The 18,409-nt window shown below is 40.2% G+C and overlaps 1 protein-coding gene across 1 annotated transcript in view; it reads right to left on the reverse strand.

Moving 5' to 3' along the window:
• Positions 1-5,940: 5,940 nt before the first annotated feature.
• Positions 5,941-18,409, reverse strand: part of REST (RE1 silencing transcription factor) — a 58,400-nt gene continuing 45,931 nt past the window's right edge. Inside the window, exons 3-5 of the mRNA XM_082243334.1 lie at positions 14,830-14,913; positions 7,252-8,324; positions 5,941-7,089 (exon numbers count right to left, since the gene is read on the reverse strand). Of these exons, the coding sequence (XP_082099460.1) occupies positions 6,256-7,089; positions 7,252-8,324; positions 14,830-14,913 (1,991 nt within the window). The 3' untranslated portion in view covers positions 5,941-6,255. The remainder of the gene's footprint in view (positions 7,090-7,251; positions 8,325-14,829; positions 14,914-18,409) is intronic.

Below are 18,409 nucleotides of genomic sequence, written 5' to 3' on the forward strand. Positions count from 1 at the left end.
CCTTATATCAACAGAAACAAAATATCTTTTTAGACATGTGGGATTTACGTTTTGCATACAGACTAATGAAATTTGTAATCTGCTTTACAAGATTATTTTTTCTTAAATTTGTACAATAAGTGGGAGGAAATGAGACAGATTTGGCATTTGACCTTCATAACCTGTGTTTCCATATGATCCCAGCACCCTGCAATTCTCCCAGACCTATTAAAACATACAGCAAACAAAAGTAAATCACTCCCCCCTAGAGGCCAAATCAGTGTGTAAACCAGCTTCATAGGTTTGCAAGCGCAAGTAAAACCTATTGCTCACCTATCCTTCACTTATAACCAATTGAGTGACTGTGTTGATGGGAGAATTGAGAGATTTTCTTTCCGTCCACTCGTTGTGGAAGGAAAGAAATTATATAACCTATTGCTTCCTTTACTTATGTATGCAAAGAACATTTCCACAGAGCAAATTAGTAATAATGGTTAATTGGAAGAATATCATCTACAAATCTTGTACTTTTGAATATACCATTTTGATACTGTTGCTTATCAGTGACCGGAAAATTTTAAAAATAAATTATAAAAATACACCCTAAAAGTAATTGTGTTTATCATCTTGTTTAGTGGAGTACTTTGTGCTACTCCAGTACAACACACTGGGGTTGATTTGCTATAGGCAAATATACTGCACTTTTTAAGTGCAGTTGCTCTGCAGCTTGAGGGGTAAACGAGGGGAAGCTCAATTGACATCCATCATAAAATCATGAGCAAGCAAAAATGCGTATTTTTTTTTTCCTTACACGCGATTGGTTCTAATTTGAAAAGTGTAGTTTAATCTCATTTACTAAGCTCTGGAGCAAATGTGCAGTCTATGAGCCCTTAGTAATTAACCCCACCATGTTCATGAAAGATGCTACATAATAGTTCCTAAAAATCATCACCTTACCCAAAAGTGCCCAACATGTTGTTTCCAGGTTAAAAGTGCTCACAAAAAAAAAAAATTTTTTCTTCGAAGGTGCTGGATTTAATCAGTGAGCGCTGTTAAAGGATTGTGCACACCACCTCAAAATTATCAATCTTTGCCCATATGCAAATATGTACATATGGACAACATAACACAAAACTATTGAATACCAGCTAAGACATAAAAGCAACAAATTGGCTACTAAGGCATACTATGATTGTCTGAGCAAAAAATTTGATTATGAACGAGATGTTAAAAATAAGGCAAAATCCGCTTGCCATCTGTTATAATTATTTCCTACAACTAGTACTCCGCTCAAAAGTCGGCAATGCATTCTGGTGGACAAAAATGAAAGCAGGCCACAACTATGGTTTAAACGTTTTCAGCATACCACATTACAATAGTATTCTGTATGTTATAAATGGTGCTGCTGACGTCAAGGCTCATCTAAAACTAAAGTAAAAATATAACATTATTTACAGGGCTTATAAGGCTTACCTATAGGTAAAAGTTATTAAGGTGGGTTTACAACCTTTTTAAGGACATGCAGAGTTTCCTCATTAACCTACAATACAAAAATGCCTTGCTTTTAAACCTTATGTTAGACTATTGGCACAGTCTACGTAGTTTACAACTGACAAAGATCTGCCTGGACAGTACGAACAGGGTTAATTATGACAAACACAGTGGCTCAGCCACCTCAAACAAAAAGAGAACTAGTAGGATTTTACACTGCTATATTTCTAGAAAAGAACATTTAATAAATTCAAGCTGCAATTTTTAAATGTATTAAAGTTATGCTATGTGAAGGAGAACATGTACCAAACATTAGGCATGTGTGCTCCCAATTTGGCTGCAAAAGTGTAAACACAATTTAAAAGTTAGTAAGGACTTGATGCATGTACTTTCACCACTCACTGCTCTTATCAACAGGAAATGTTTGAGGACAGTCACGCTAAGCAACCACAACACAAAAATAAATTATACTAATTTACCTTACCAAATGACAGTGTAAAACATTTTAGTCTTTATCTAGCCCAAATAGAGAAGCATTTTCAATTAAAATATGGCTACTATTCAGGACTATTGCTGCTGCATATTAGCAAAGAGTATTCTGCATCACCATAGTTTATTCCGACTAGCGGTCTAGAATACTGTGTTTTGGCCCTGACAACAAGCAACACAGAATTAGAGTGGAAAAAAAAAAAAGACAACCACAACTCTGAGACCCGGTCCACACTAGCATGACTTGTCAGCCTGGCAAGTCGAGCCCCCTCGCGGTCCATTGACCGCTACAGGACCCTTTTTATTAGGAGCGACACAAGTCGCTCCGACTTAGAAAAAGGGTCCTGTACTACTTCGGGGCGACCTCGGAGCGACTTGCATAGACTTCCATTATGAAGTCCCTGCAAGTCGCTCCAAAGTCGTGGTGCATGGCAATGCACAAGTTGCCCCCGAAGTAGTACAGAGTCGTGTCGCCTTAGTGTGAACCGACTCTTAGGCACATGTGATGTAGAACATATCAACTTTGCAAAATCAAATCCTAATTGGATACAAAAAAAAAATAAAAATATCTGAGCTAACCAATACCATAAAGGTCCATCACACAACACTGATAGGATGTGATTAAAGCACGTCTTCTCACTTGAAAAACACAATTAACCATGATATAATGATCAAAAAAGTTCAAATCATATTCCATTTAAAATGAAATCAAACAAAATCAGTAAATATTATAATAATTTCATCCAACATTCAAAAGTAAGTTCAACTAAAAACCTACTGTACCTATTACTAGTAAATGAAAGAATTCATTTCAATATACACAAATAGATATAGGAAACTAAAACATTAATTAACTTTGGCTTTATTCTGAAACAAGCTATTAACTGCATAGATAAGATGATAGCTGTGTGCAAAGATATATCGATATATATCTATCTTTCTATCAATCATTTTGATACAGAAAATTAAGGTCCCACTAATATTAAATAGAACATAAACCTGTGTGATGAAAAAAAAATCAAGTGCATGATTAGATGGCAATTTTCAAGAATAAATTTGAATGCCTCAAAGCCCTCAATTTGCATAAACATGGTGCCCTCCATAGTACTGTCATATTTAACAGTGATGAGCATTCTTTTTTTCAGATTTGAAGTGTTTGTTAGAGTGGTGCAAACCAAAGATCTGCTGTAAGGTTTTTATTGACCCACTTTGTAGATTCTGTATGGGTTATATAACCCATACTGAATGGGTTATTTTACAAGGTAAGGGTTCAAACATACTTTAAATCAAGTTTCAGATGAAGCTAGTGGTGCACAGTATATTTTCTGGAAAAAGTTAAGCCTCCTAAAATCAACTAAGTTCTATAGCATACCAAAGCATTGTTTTTAATCATGCACCCTTTACGAACAAAAGAAATGTGTACTGACAAAGTGGCCACTGAGTGCACATTCACATGTTTAAAGAGCCTTTACAAACCCTGCATGTGAGCAGTTGACTGAGCAAACTGAGTCTGCAGATGTCAACTACAAAACCTAGTTTGTTTTTAAACAAGTAAAGCGGTTCATAGATGTGACATTAAGGGTCCATTCAGACTAGCACGACTTGTCAGCCTGACAAGTCGCGCTCGGTCGATCGCCATTGATTAGCACAGGACCCGTTCTAATAGGAGCGACACAAGTCGCTCCGACTTAGAAAAAGGGTCCTGTACTACTTTTGGGCGACCTGGAGGCGACTTGCATTGACTTCAATTATATGAAGTCCGTGCAAGTCGCCCCACAAAGTCGGATCGCGCCAGTCTGAATGGGCTGTAAATGACACGATATAAGATAGATCAACATTTACCAAGGGAAATAAACTATTACAAAACTATTATTTTGTCCTTTATGTTAAATAAGATAACACGTCTGAGAACATTTGGTACGCAGTGACTGTTTGAAAATGGCCAAATAGATGTTGCTTGACACCTCATCCGTCTTTTCCTAAATTTGAACATGAATTAGGTTTCCAAAAAGTTAACAATAAGTTTCCAAATAATTAAAATTGGTCAAAAGCCCAGAGATAAATGATTTCTATGAAAGCTGGCACTAGAACAGTTTTTTAAGCTGTGTATTGCATACTGCATTTCTTCTGCATTCTTGGAATATAAAGAAATTGTGCTTAATTGGTCCTATTTTTTTTTTTTTTTTTTTTATAACCTAACCCCAAAAGACACTTAAGCCTGGTACATACCAAAAGTTTTTTTTTTTTTTTTTCATTCAAAAAAAACCCTTAAAAACTTTCAGCTCCGGTCAGAGCAGCTATACTAGCGATCCGACGTTGGTGCAACGATCTTCCCCGACGAACTGAAGGGGGGGCAGCCCCCGGACCAGAAGTCGGACTGGCTGACATACATACGAGCCTAATGTCAGCCGGCTTTTATTGAACCGGCTGATGTCTCCTGACATTTGGTCCGTGTGTACTAGGCATTCGATTTTAGATATAGTAAAGAAGGCTTACAATGTTACAGCATTCCCTCACATCTTGTCCCAATGATACTATAGCCTCCCAAGTAGCAAGGGGAAGTTTCCCCTATGGGGACAATGTTCCTTTATACACTTTGGAGGCCGTGATTAGTTTAAAGCACTTCAGGGTGGTTCACTGTAATGCTGGTCTCTGCAGCAGCCTATACTCCAATTTACTTACTTGGCACTCTATTCAGTGATCATGAGGGAAGAATAAAATCTAGCACTGCCATGTATGAAGAAATGTGAAAAATAACGCCACCTGCCATCTTACCTTCCTTATTATACCCCCTGCAATACATTTGCCACATTAAACACCCTTTATGGATGCAAACCAGTTTATGATGAGGACTTCCTCTACCTTTACCACCCTTACCAGCTTCAACTAGCCCAGAAAATTATTAAGAGTTTGCAAGATATTGGATTTTGTTTGCAGCCAGAGTTTTGCAGGCATTCATACACATTTTGTTAACTTACAATATAGGAGTTTGTGTTGACTTGTATTGCTAAAGCACAGGTTCATATTAAAACAATGTATATACACCCCATTTTTAAATTAGGAAAAAAAAAATAATTTATGTTATGGAAGGCTCTGAAAACAATGTTTAAATTGACATCTATAAATGATCTGTATCCTTTTAGTACACAAAATGCTCATGTATGGCCTAATCATAAAAGTAAAATAACCTTTCAACTACCCTAACCTTACATTTGATAGAACTCATGCATATAAGCGCATGAAGTACATTTTTAGGTTACCTGATATCCTTTGTGAGTATGCCACTTTGTCACACAAAAAGTGGAATGTTTCAAGCTTTAATACCTGAAATGCTTCTGTTGTAAAAAACTTACATATTATTGTGAAGAAACAAAAAATTAAGTGTTATTTATCTTGATTATCTTTTTCAGATGTAAAACCTTTGTTAGTTGAGTTTTTAAGCAAATACAACAAAATATATGCGAGGTTCCCACTTTCTAGGAGGTACTGACCTGGGCACATTAGGTATATGGGTTTATTTTCTTGGGCCTGATTGTTGGACCATACAATGCAAAAAGCAAAGGCTAATCCAGTTATTTAGTAATACAAATCATATAACTTTTTTAAATATTTTAAATAGGTTAAAAGCCAGTTGGTCAAGATCATCATCTATATGGAAAAAAATATTTCCGTAAATGCTATTTATAGCCCTTATATAAGCAAATTTATTCTGCACGTTTAAAAATTAGCTATCATTTTTATTGGTCCTTGGTTAAGGGAGCAGAACATGGAAGGGGCTTCTGCGGTCTCGTTTGTAAAGGTGCAAGTGCCAGGATTGTCCCCCTTCATCCTTGCGTCACTGCTAAAAAAAGGCACTGATTCAAAACAATCATGCATACCATTACTGCTGACTTTACTGACTGCAACAGTGTCAACTCATTTCTAAACTGGTAACTTAGTAAGAAAAAAAAAAAAAAAACATCCTGACTGGAATGAGCTAGAAAACCTGTTCAATAGTGAGCTGAAGAATGGCAGGAAATACTGTACTGCAAGGTATTCAGTTTTAATATAGCAGTGCATTCAGAATAATTTTTATACCATTTTCTTTACCTGAAACAGCAATTCAATTAAAAATAGCAATGCTAAAGAGACTTCAGAACAAAAATCAGACCTTAGAAGGTTAAAATTTTGAAATGAAAGAGTTGAATTGGCACATAGGAGTGGGGCGGTTAACAAGTTATTAAAGTATACTGCAGTTTTGTACCATTTTAAAGAATGTAAGACCAAAATTAAGTGTTTATGAAAACTTGCTTCAGTTTACAGTCTATCTTGTGCAGCTTTCTCAAGGTAATACACATTGACTAAGTGGCGTTTCAGGTGCTTTGTATATTCCTCTGTTATCTTGAATGTACGATCACAGAAAATGCAGACAAAATTTTCAGCAGCAAGAGTTTTATCAACATGAGGCAATTCACATGAAGGTTTTGGACCTAAAGTTTCTTGAGCATATTGTAAACCATTTAAGCCTGAGTCATCACTTCTTTCCGAAATGTTATCACTTATATCACTACCTTCATGACTGTGGATTCCTTCATCTTCCTCAACATCCAAGGATGCACTACTAATGAGTTCACATGGATTATGCTCACTACATTCTGTCTGCTGATCAACTGATGCATTTGACGGTGACTGAGGCAATTTTAAGTCATCTGATTTGCATTGTAGTGAATGTTCCACCTGTGAATTGCATTCCGTTTCTTTTATAGGGTGACACTGAAACTTTTCAGCTACTGCTGCAGATTGATCTGCTTGTGAATCATGGTCAGAGGTTCGCACCTCTGGTAAGGATTCGGTTTCTATGTGTTTTTTTTCAGTGTTATGGGTAACTGGAGTGTCATCTATCTGAGCAATGTCTTTTTCACTCAAACTATTGTCTCTTTCTAAGGGCACCTCACGAGAAGTCTCTATTTTGTTATCAGATGAAGTAAGAACATTAATAAAGGAAACTGGGTCATTTACATCAGCCTCCGCGTCATTTACATCAGCCTCCGCGTCATTGACATCAGCCTCCGCGTCATTGACATCAGCCTCCGCGTCATTAACAACAGACTCCGTGTCAGTAACAACAGCCTCCGCGTTAGTAACAACAGCCTCCTCTTCATTTACAACAGCCTCCTCGTCATTTACAACAGCCTCCTCGTCATTTACAACAGCCTCCGCGTCATTTACAACAGCCTCCGCGTCATTTACAACAGCCTCCGCGTCATTTACAACAGCCTCCGCGTCATTTACAACAGCCTCCGCGTCATTTACAACAGCCTCCGCGTCATTTACAACAGCCTCCGCGTCATTTACAACAGCCTCCGCGTCATTTACAACAGCCTCCGCGTCATTTACAACAGCCTCCGCGTCATTTACAACAGCCTCTTCTTTTGTACTATTTTCTCCTTCCAGTTGACTGTTTTCTACTGGTTCTTTAGCACTGCACTGATCAGCTTCAATTTCGGCAGCAGATGAAGCACCCAATGGTATGTCAGGTGGGTTGGCCAAGTGCTTGCTCTGCAAGATATTTGCTTCTGCATCACAATCCACAGGTGTTTTTTTAGATTTGCTTTTTGGAGTATCAGTGCTTCCCAACATATTTTTTTTCTTATTAATGGGTTTCTGCTGGTTACTCTTATTCATAACTACCTTCTGCTTCTGGAACTTTCCAGCTCGGTTTCCCTTTTTAAGTACTTCACGCACTGGTTGGTTATTCTGACTTAATTTACTTTTCTTCATACTGGTATTCTGTGCATCATTGGTCTTAAGTGGCTTTTCAGGTACCGAGCTAAATTTTCTTTTTGCACGTTTGGCTTTTAAGGACTTATCACCACTTGTATCCTCAGTCTTATGTGAAGAGATCTTGCAACTACGTTTGGTAACCTGGCCAATTGAGGCAGATTTAAGTGTTTCACATTTCTCTTTACTCAGTTTTATTTTCCCATCAGTTTTCTTTTCTACTGGCTCAGATCTTACTTGTGAATTTTCTTTTTCTTCTTGCTTATTTACACTAAGCTCTGAAACTGGCACTTCTTTTTTTGTCCGCAGTTTCACTTTGGAAACATCCATTGTGATATCAGTGCAACCAGAATGTCTGGACTTGATGTGATACTGCAAGTTACACTTTTTAGATGCAGCATAATCACAAACAGGACACAAGAACTGACGTGGGTTGACGTGTAACTCAACATGCTTTTTGAAATTGCTGCGGTCTGCTGTCTTGTAGTTACAGTGTGGGCATGTTAAAGGTTTTGGTCCATTATGGAGCTGCCTGGCATGCCTTGTCACTTCATGTTGATTTGACGCTACATAATTACACTGCTCACATTTGAATGGCTTTTCACCTAAACAACATAATAAAATATTAATACAATGCGGCAAGAATTAGAAACCTTATCACCACACTATAACAAACATAAAAAAAAACATGCAGAGTACTGTAAGAATATTAAAATCCATACCCAGCTGCTCCTGTGAAGGCATTAAAATAAAGAAAAATAAAAAAAAACACATTGTTAAAACAATGCGTGTTTGAAGAAAGATTCATTCACACATAATCTTGGTAAAGAAATAAAATCTATTGACTGTTAATATAGTTATTTTAAAAACTCTGTAGTTCATACATGATACAGAAGCATATAATTTCTAAGTGGGGATAGGAGAGCCAATTTGTTTAGTAGAGAGTAGAACCAACTTTAAATTGTTTTTGACTTACCAGCCAACACACCAGCATAAAACCGCCTGTTACAGGGACTATACCCAGTATGAGCTTTAAATACTGGAAGGTATTTTAAAGAAGGGGAAATAAGCGGATAGGAATCCAAATGAGATGTCCAGACGTCCGCTCTCTTGAGCGATCCTCTTTATTGTAAATTAACCATAAAAACACAAGGCAGTGTATATACAGTAAACCCCCGTTATATCGCGGTTCAGTTTTTGGGGTCCCGGTATATTGCGTTTTATTCCTATAAGACCTATTACTATTATTTTACTAATTAAATCATTGTTAATTAAATATTTTTGTGTTTTCCATTGCTCTTGCTCTGTCATTCAGTATCTTTTATGTGTTTAAATGTGTTTCTATTGTTTTAAAAGTGTGTTTAAAGACCTTAAAATGCTTTTCAAAGTACAGTGAAAGTAATAAAAACATGCCTACAGTGTATTTAAATAGGGTCTTTCTATTTCACGGATTTTCACTTTTCGCGGGTGGGTCCGGAACGTAACCCCCGCGATGGAGGGGGGTTTACTGTAGTCTATTTCCAATACAGATGATTGTTCAAGAGTGTGGCTGTCTGGACCTCTTCTTTTGATTTCTATGCAGCATGCAAGCTAGAAGGTGTGTGGGTAGTGTGGATCTACCTGGAACAAAAGGACCCCACAAGACAATTAAAATACTAAAAGGGTAAATATATTTTAAATAAAGACTCCACCACAACGAGGTCTTTTAATTTACTGGTAAAGTGATTAAACAATCCTTGAATAGATTAATACCAGAGATTTAAACATAGAATGTAGACCTTACTAGGGACAAAAACATATTGAATATTAAAATAATTTTTAAATTCTATACTAAAAAATTTGCGAAGGTTCAGGAGAGTATTCTTTTTAAGAAGTGTACTTTCTTTTTTGGTGTTACTTCATAGTAAATAAGTATACATATACCTTCACCAAAAAAAAAAAAAAACATTTCTCAATATTTACCTATTTCTACATAGCAACCAAGTTTATTTCAGTATGCTGCAGTTAAGATTAAAAAAAGGAAAAAAAATACCATAACACTCCATGCGATATAGGCACCTCCAACAGGAACAGGAAACATATCACCAAATACACTTTAAAAGCAAGTACCTCTGCTGAACTAGTAAGTTTTAAACAAGAACTGAAGGATGAACCCTTAAAAAGGAGCTCCAGGCTCCCTCCCAAAAAAAAAAAAAAAAAAGTTGCCGACTAGCTGATGACTTCTTATAAAGGACACTTACCTGGGATCCAGGGATGTCCTCACCGGAGCTGATTCTTTAATCAGCTTCGGGTGCAAGCGTCGGCAGTAAGGGAAACAGGAAGTGAAGCCTTGCGGCTTAACAGCTGGTTTCCGAATGTGCATGCACGAGTCACTCTGCGCCTTGCGAATGGTCCCGTAGTCTCCCAGAAGACTGCAGGGGGGGGGGGGGGGGCGCTTAGTTCACTGTGGTGATCCGAGCCAGAAATGGGAGCCGCTACCTGTAAAAACCAGGTACCCACTTCCCCCTCAAAAGTGTCAAATGTGGTAGTGAGGGGGAAGGGTGAAAACAAGCAAGGCTTCCCCTTTTGGGTGGAGCTCCACTTTAACAAAATATATAAAAACAGAAAAACAACATAACTCAAGGGCGGGAATCTGGCTGTCCTGGAAGACTCCTGGAAATAGAGCTACCGGTAAGTCTAACTCCCATTTTTCAAAGTTGTCATTTAGGACAGCCCAGGAGATGATTAGCAAGAAGCTACTAGATTAAGGACGGTCATAAAAAGCCCAAAGACCTGAATCACCCTCGGGATTACCATTAATATTATAGATATGGTAGACGCAGTCATCTTCTCAATAGAGAAAAAAACCAAAGTAGGTGACCTAGCTGCATGAAAAACTTAAAGCCATATCAGGAAAAGAGCTAAAGTTACAACGATTCCAAAAAAATCAATGTCCGTAATAGAAGAACCAGCTCTAGTGAGGCCCTGGTCAACAAAGGACAGATGAATACCCCTAAAGCCTGCATGGTCGCCTTGCAAAACCAGTGTCACGCTTGAAGACGGAAAGCCCAGGAGACACCAAGTACCCTAGTAGAGTGCACCTAAACAGGGAAAGGAGGAACCTGACGTAATAGGCCAGAACCACCATCTGTCTGATCCATCTGGAAATGATCGCAGAAGAAGCGGACAACCCTTTGTGAGGTCCGTCTGTGAGCGCAAAGAGTCTGACTTTCTAATAGACTCTGTAGCTGCCAGGAACACCCTAACTGCCCAGACCACATCTAAGACATGCAAGGCAATTTCCTTCAGTTGTTTAGGCCTGGGGCACAGGGAAGGCAACACAGATTCCATTCAAATGACAGTCAGAGACCACCTTGGGAAGGAATGATAGACAAAGGCAAAGCACCATCTTATCCTTGTGAAGCACAATAAGGTGGACGACAGGATAACGCTGTCAGTTCTGACACCCTGCATGCAGAGATGATAGCCACCAAAGAAGGCCACCTTCTGGGGCAACGTAAACAGGAAAACCTCCTGAATATTTTCAAAGGTAGATAACAGAAGTCAACCATAAACATCTGGCTCACCTAAAAAACAATACACCCTCAGTAGAGCTGAAAGCACCACATTAAGATCCCAGGGCGGCAACGGAGCCCGCACTGAAGGAACTAAATGTTGGACACCCTGAAGAAAAAGGTACGCACCAGGGAGTGTGTGGCTAAAGGTCTTTGGAAAAAAACAAAAAACGCCAAAACCTGATACCTGGCCCTTGATGGTACTCTGGGCCAATTTTTGTTCAACTCCCCGTTGAAGGAAGGTTAAGATCCAATCCATTGAGAAGGAGCGAGGATGAACCCCAAGAGACACCATGCAATGTACGTCTTCCACGTATGATGGTAGATCTTCCTAGGGGCATATTTCTAAGCTTTTACCAGTGTAGAAATCACAGAATCACAGTGTAGGAAACACAGACACAGGAGCACTTCTTGTTCTATTACAGAGGGGATTAGATGATTTTAAAGTAAATAGGAAAGCAGCAGGAGTGGAGGGCGGGCACTGATGAGCAGACAGGCAGGGAGGGGAGGGGGGTGAGGAGCACAGAGGAGGACAGTGCAAGGCTGTGGATGACGGAAGCATGTACACTGACCACAGTGTCAGGGCTCAGCAGCCATGATACACCGTGGTCAGTGTACAGGGAGGAGGATAGAAACTGGCAGGATCAGCCAGGCTTTTTAGGTGATACAAGGGCCAAATGACACAGCACAAACACTATGCTGTATAACATGCTTTAAAGCAGTGGTTCTCAATTCCGGTCCTCGGGACCCACTAACAGGCCAGATTTTAAGTATTACCTTGGGGGATGCAGACTAGAATACTGCAATCACTGAGCAGCAAATGAGATCACCTGTGATGTAATTTAGTTATCTTGCAAACCTGGCCTGTTGGTGGGTCCCGAGGACCGGAATTGAGAACCACTGCTTTAAAAGGAACAGGATCTTTTTTTTTTTTTTAGAATAACAAACGCGTTACAGTTTCTTGGCTATCCTTTAGTAACTCGAAGTTTCAGTTCCCTTCATAAATTTTTCATAGGATTAAGGATTGGAGACTGACTAGGCCACTCCATGACCTTAATGTGCTTCTTCTTAAGCCACTCACTTGGCCTCGCCAAGTCTTCCAACTTTAAAAAGTTTCCCGCACTGACACAATTAGAGCCCCCACCAGCGCTTTTTCATGCGTGACTGCGGAGGACGATTCAGCCTCACTATTAGAGCACCCAGTGGGCTGACTCTTGTCTGTGGCGGCCAAATCCACCTCAGACTCTTGAGAAGGCAGAGGACACAGGTGAAGGCGGGGGGGTGCCTCAGCTTTCAGGAGTGGGTCGAGTGGTGATACACGCTCCAGAGGCTCCATTGCCAACAAGGGGTTAGGGGCATCAGCGCCGTGCACAAACGGTAAAAGAAATGGGGTACCCCCCCTGCGCACAGCTGGAGCACCACAAGAATCAGCACACCCGCGGCGCTGTATATAGCAGAGGAAGGATCGTATACCTCCAGAGACTCACCACCCAGAGCTGAAGAGCGCCAAACAGCCTCAGACTACAAGAAAATGGCCACCGTTTTCTATGGGAAAACCAAAAACCTGGTTGCCGAGGCCTGGAATTCAGAATCCACGGCAAAATAGTGGCACTGCACGGGATCCCACTGGACCCCAGGGAAAAGGTCATTGCACCAGAAGGGGCCCCCTGAAAAGGGAAGCAGACAGTGGCACTCATTCACCACTCACCAGCCCAACACCAGATAAGCCCCTCTACTCAAATGCACCCGTCTCCCCGCCCCCCAAGAGTGTCTAAGGGGGGAGGGGACAAGACAGGTGTCAGATGAGGGCAACCTACACAGAAGGAACCCCATTGTGGAGATGGGGGGAAAGAACATGAGGGGGAGGGAGGACACAAGAGGGGCCTTCCATCCCCCAGGGAGGGCCCGCGACCACCCCAGCAATTCCTTAAGAAAGGAGGGGGGACACTACTCACCACGGCACCAGATGGGCGCTACTTCGAGCAGTCCATCGCACCATCTTGGAATAGGGGTGCTGCTGCCTGAGGTACGCTGCAACTCTGATCACGACTGCTGTCGTGACCAGGGCTATGCGACCTCGCAAGTGGTTTCACTCGCCGGACCCTATAGAAAATTTATGTGGGGAGCTGAAACTTCGAATTGGCAAGAGACAGCCAAGAAACCTTAGGGATTTAAAGAAGATCTGTAAACAAGAGTGGACCAAAATCTCTCCTGGGATGTGTGCAAACCTGGTCACCAAATACAAGAAACGTCTTATCTCTGTGCTTGCCAACAAGGGTTTCTCCACCAAGTGGTGCTTTTTCTTTTTTTTTTTTGGTTGCTATTCTGTCTCTATCATTTAAAATACACCTATGAAAAACATTATAGACTCTTCATTTCTTTGTAAGTGGGCAAAATCTGCTGAGGATTATTTTCCCCACTGTATATCACCTAAGACATTTTTCTTTGATTCCAAAGCTTAACATTTCTGAATGAGATGTACAAACTACTTAAATAAGTCAAGGAGAGCAATAAACCTTTATTCTAACATGCTCTTAATTTCCACACAGTTATTAATTAGATGTGTGCGTGCACACACACACACACACACACACACACACACACACACAAAATATGGAACTTATATCCACCAGTAGGGTTGCACAGATATCCATTTTTTACCGGCAAGCACAAATAATGATACTTTTTGTTAAGTACTCGCTGATATCAAGTACCAATATCTTTGCGGTGCGATTTGAGCCAATTCAAAATGGTTTACCCCCCACCGCTCCTGTTTGAACCCAGTATAGAAAGACAGGAAAGCTAAATGCATCTATGGACAAACAGTAAAACATGTTAAAAAACAACTAATTAAAAGTACATAATCTGCATCCAAATCTGCAGTCAAAGTGTCCCCGTCCTGCAGGACCTGCTATGAGGGAAATCCACAGCGGCTTGCAGTGCTCACAGGGCTGGAGGAGTTTTATAGGCAGTCCGCCTCTAAGCTGCTAAGCTCTAAGTCCGCCCTATACCCACGTGTTTGTGTTCCAAGCTGGTTTACAGGGGTCCTGAACTTCCTACATCTCTCCTACAGCCCTGTGAGCACTGCAAGCAGCCATGGCTTTCCATCATTGGCTGGTCAAGCGGAGTGGGGACACTGACAGTGGAGGTATGGATTTGACATGCAAGATATGTACTTTTAGCATGTGAGTTGTTAGACCATTTTTTAATAAACTGCCCATTGCTGCACAACGTATTCCTGTTCAAATTGCAGTGCAATTTAAGCCCATCCATTTCTGAATGGGCTCAAATAACTTTGCTAAGGTATCCGTTTCGGGTATTGGAGCATTTGAACGAGCACTTGTGCAAATACTCTGTATCTGCACTGATACCGGTATCAGTGCAACCCTAATATTCAGTAATGCCAACATATGCTGTGTGGATCATATGCAGGTTTTCATATATAGCCTTTCCTTGTTATCTCCACCCAAGAACATGCTCCTGCCCTCTAATATGTATGCTTTATTGCTTTCTATCAAAGTAAACATGCCAAAAATGAACCATGTAAATCACTAACCTGAGTGAGTACGCATATGTCGAGTCAAATGGGTTTTTTGTGAGCTGGAATACGGACACATTATACACTGATAAGGTCTTTCTCCTATAAAAAAATAAATAAAAATAAGTTATAAAAAACTGCAAACAATGCCAATGCAAGTCATGCAATTAAACAGGAAAAACATACCCAAATTAGATATCTCCAATTAGCTGATTATGCTACAATTTGACAAGCAACTGGGTACAGCATTATCTGAATGTATACTTTGTAAAAGCCACAGTCACGGATACCACATCTAAGTCCCAATATCATTTTCATTTATTTGTGATGTAATTTAGTTATCTTGCAAACCTGGCCTGTTAGTGGGCCCCGAGGACCGGAGTTGAGAACCACTGGTCTAGAGAGTTCTCTGCCGCCAATAGTTTTTTCCATATAGCTCTGCTTGCTATATCTGATAGTTACGAACTCTGCATTTTCACCCAGGTTCTCTGACCAACTGTTAATACTAATAAAAGGGATAGGCAAACTCAAAACAAAACTATTTTTACACTCATCCTGGTAATCAACTCTGACATGTCTCTGGACCCTAAAGAAGAACAGAAGAAGCTATTTAAATAAAAGAAGTCCCCCTTGCATCTGGTCTTTGATTTACAAAATACCTTTACCATTTGGTTTACCAAACCTAGTCCTTACTGCAACAAGAGGACAGTGCTAGGAAATGTTATATAGTGTGCAACAGCACAAACCGCAAGATAACTCAAAGTGATGGGTCAAATGGAGATTTAACCACTTGCCAACCAGTCGCCGTAGTTTTACTGTGGCAGATCGGCTCTATTACATGAAACGACGTACCTGTACGTCGCTTCGTGTAATAGACAAAGGGGACACACACACGCACCGATTGGCTAGAGGAGGAGCCAATCAGCGGTTATGGCGGACGCGATGTCCGCCCACCATCCACGATCACTCCCCATGGAGACAGAACGGCGGTCTACCTATGTAAACAAGGAAGACCGCCATTCTGTCACAGATAAACATGGATCCTGTGTTCCTACTATTTAACCGGTTGCCGACCGCCGCAAGTACATATACTGCGGCGGTCAGCCCCGGCCAGGCAAAGTGACGTACCGGTACGTCACTAGCCTGTCACTTCCTTGTGAGCCAATAGTGGGCGAGCGCGCGCGCGCCCCAGCTCGTTCCCTGGGAAGTCCGTGCGTGTAACCGGCGGACCCGATGTCCGCCGGTCACCCGCGATCGTCCGCCGTGAAGGGAGAAAGGCAGGCGGCTGATGTAAACAAGCCGCCTGTCATTCTCCCCTTTGTAGGAATGGTGATCATACGGTTCTACTATGTAGGACCGTTGATCACTGTTCCTACACCAGTAGCCATGTCCAATCACAGTAAGCAGCACGCCCCTAGGGACACACTTAACCCCTCCTTCCCCAATAAAGTTAACCCCTTCCCTGCCAGTGTCATTTTGCATTTTGTATAGCACTGATTACTGCAGTAATGTCACTGGTAACCCCAAAAGTGTCAAAAATGTCAGTCAAGGGTCCGATCTGTCCGCCGCAATGTCGCAAAAAAAAAAAAAAAAAAAAAAAAAAAAAAAACACACACCAAAAATGACAGAAATCTTTCCCTTAGTAAACGCAATAACTTTTGCGCAAACCAATCAAAATACGCTTTTTGCGATTTTTTTTACCAAACATATGTAGCAGAAAACAGATTGGCCAAAAATGTTAAAAAAATTTAGATTTTTACATTTTTTTTTGGGTGGGGGGGGGGGGGGGGGATTTCATATAAAACAAATGTGAAAAATATTGTTATTTTTGCAAAATTGACACTTTTTTTGTTTATAGCGCAAAAAGTAAAAATTGCACAGGTGATCAAATACCACCAAAAGAAAGCTCTGTTTGTGGGAAAAAAAAGGACGTCAAATTCGTTTAGGTACAGTGTCGCACGACCGCGCAATTGTCCGTTAAATTCACGCAGTGCCGAATCGCAAAAGGCCCCCTGGTCGGAATGGGGGTAAAATCTTCTGGGGCTTAAGTGGTTAAGAGCACATGTCTCTGTGTTCATCTATTGAGTACATTCCCTAAACAGAAAGCACTCCCTAGCAGCACACTTATCGCAAATGGTGTTAACCCTTTCCCTGCCAGTGTCAGTACAGTAACAGTGCATATTTTTAGCACTGATTACTGTAGTAACATCACTGGTCCACTCAAAAAAGTGTCAGTTAGGTGTCCGATCTCTCAACTGCAATGTCACAGTCCCGCTAAAAATCGCTGATCACCATTACAAGTAAATGTATGTATACATAAATATATCCCCTAGTTTGTAGATGTGATAACTTTTGTGCAAAGCAATCAATAAACACTTATTGGGGTTTTTTTTTTTTTTTTTTACCAAAAATACGTGTCAGAATAAATACTGGACTAAATTGATGAAAAAAAAAGTGATTTTTTAAATTTTTTGTATTGGCTATGTTTTATAGCAGTAAGTAAACTATATATATATATATATATATATATATATATATATATATATATATTATATATTATATATATTTATTTATATATATTCCGAATTTTTGCTTTTTTTTTTTGTTTATAGCGCAAAAAATAAAAACCGCAGAAGTGATCAAATACCACAAAAAAAAAAAAAAAAAAAAAAAAAGCACTATTTGTGGGAAAAAAAAAAAAAAGACTTCAATTTTATTTGGGTACAGCGTCACACAACGCAACTGTCAGTTAAATTAACGCAGTGCCGTATCGCAAAAAATGGCCTGGTCATTAAGGGGGTAAAACCTTCCGGTCCTTAAGTGGTAAGCAGAGTACACCAAAGTTTGGGAAAAGTCCTACGCAAAGACCATTGCCCAAAGGTGAGCCTGCACATAATTGGTCACACAGAGGATAAGCTCTGGATCTGGAGATTGCCCTGAGGCCAATCAACAGTTCACAGAAGCCAGGAAAGAGCCAGAATGCACAGCCTATTCTACGAAAGTCACAGAATAGTTCGCAATTTACCAGTGCAGTAGTTCTAAATAGGTTTTCCAATCCAAAGTGAAACTAGGGAAATACCAATATACAGTCAGGTCCATAAATATTGGGACAGACAATTCTAATCTTTTTGGCTCTATACACCACCACAATGGATTTAACATGAAACAAACAAGATGTGCCTTAACTGCAGACTTTCAGCTTTAATTTGAGGGTATTTACATCCAAATCAGGTGAAAGGTGTAGGAATTACAACAGTTTGTATATGTGCCTCCCACTTTTGAAGGGACCAAAAGTAATGGGACAATTGGCTGCTCAGCTGTTCTATGGCCGGTGTGTTTTTTTCCTTCATTATCCCATTTACAAGGAGTAGATAAAAGGTCCAGAGTTAATTTCACGTGTGCCATTTGCACTTGGAATCTGTTGCTGTCAACTCTCAATATGAGACCAAAAGAGCTGTCACTATCAGTGAAGCAAGCCATCATTAGGCTGAAAAAAAACAAAAAACAAACCCATCGGAGAGATAGCAAACACATTAGGCGTGGCCAAATCAACTGTTTGGAACATTAAAAAAGAAAGATGAGCTCAGCAACACCAAAA

This window comes from Pelophylax lessonae (assembly GCF_965119305.1).
Source record: "Pelophylax lessonae genome assembly, chromosome: 1".
NCBI lineage: Eukaryota > Metazoa > Chordata > Amphibia > Anura > Ranidae > Pelophylax > Pelophylax lessonae.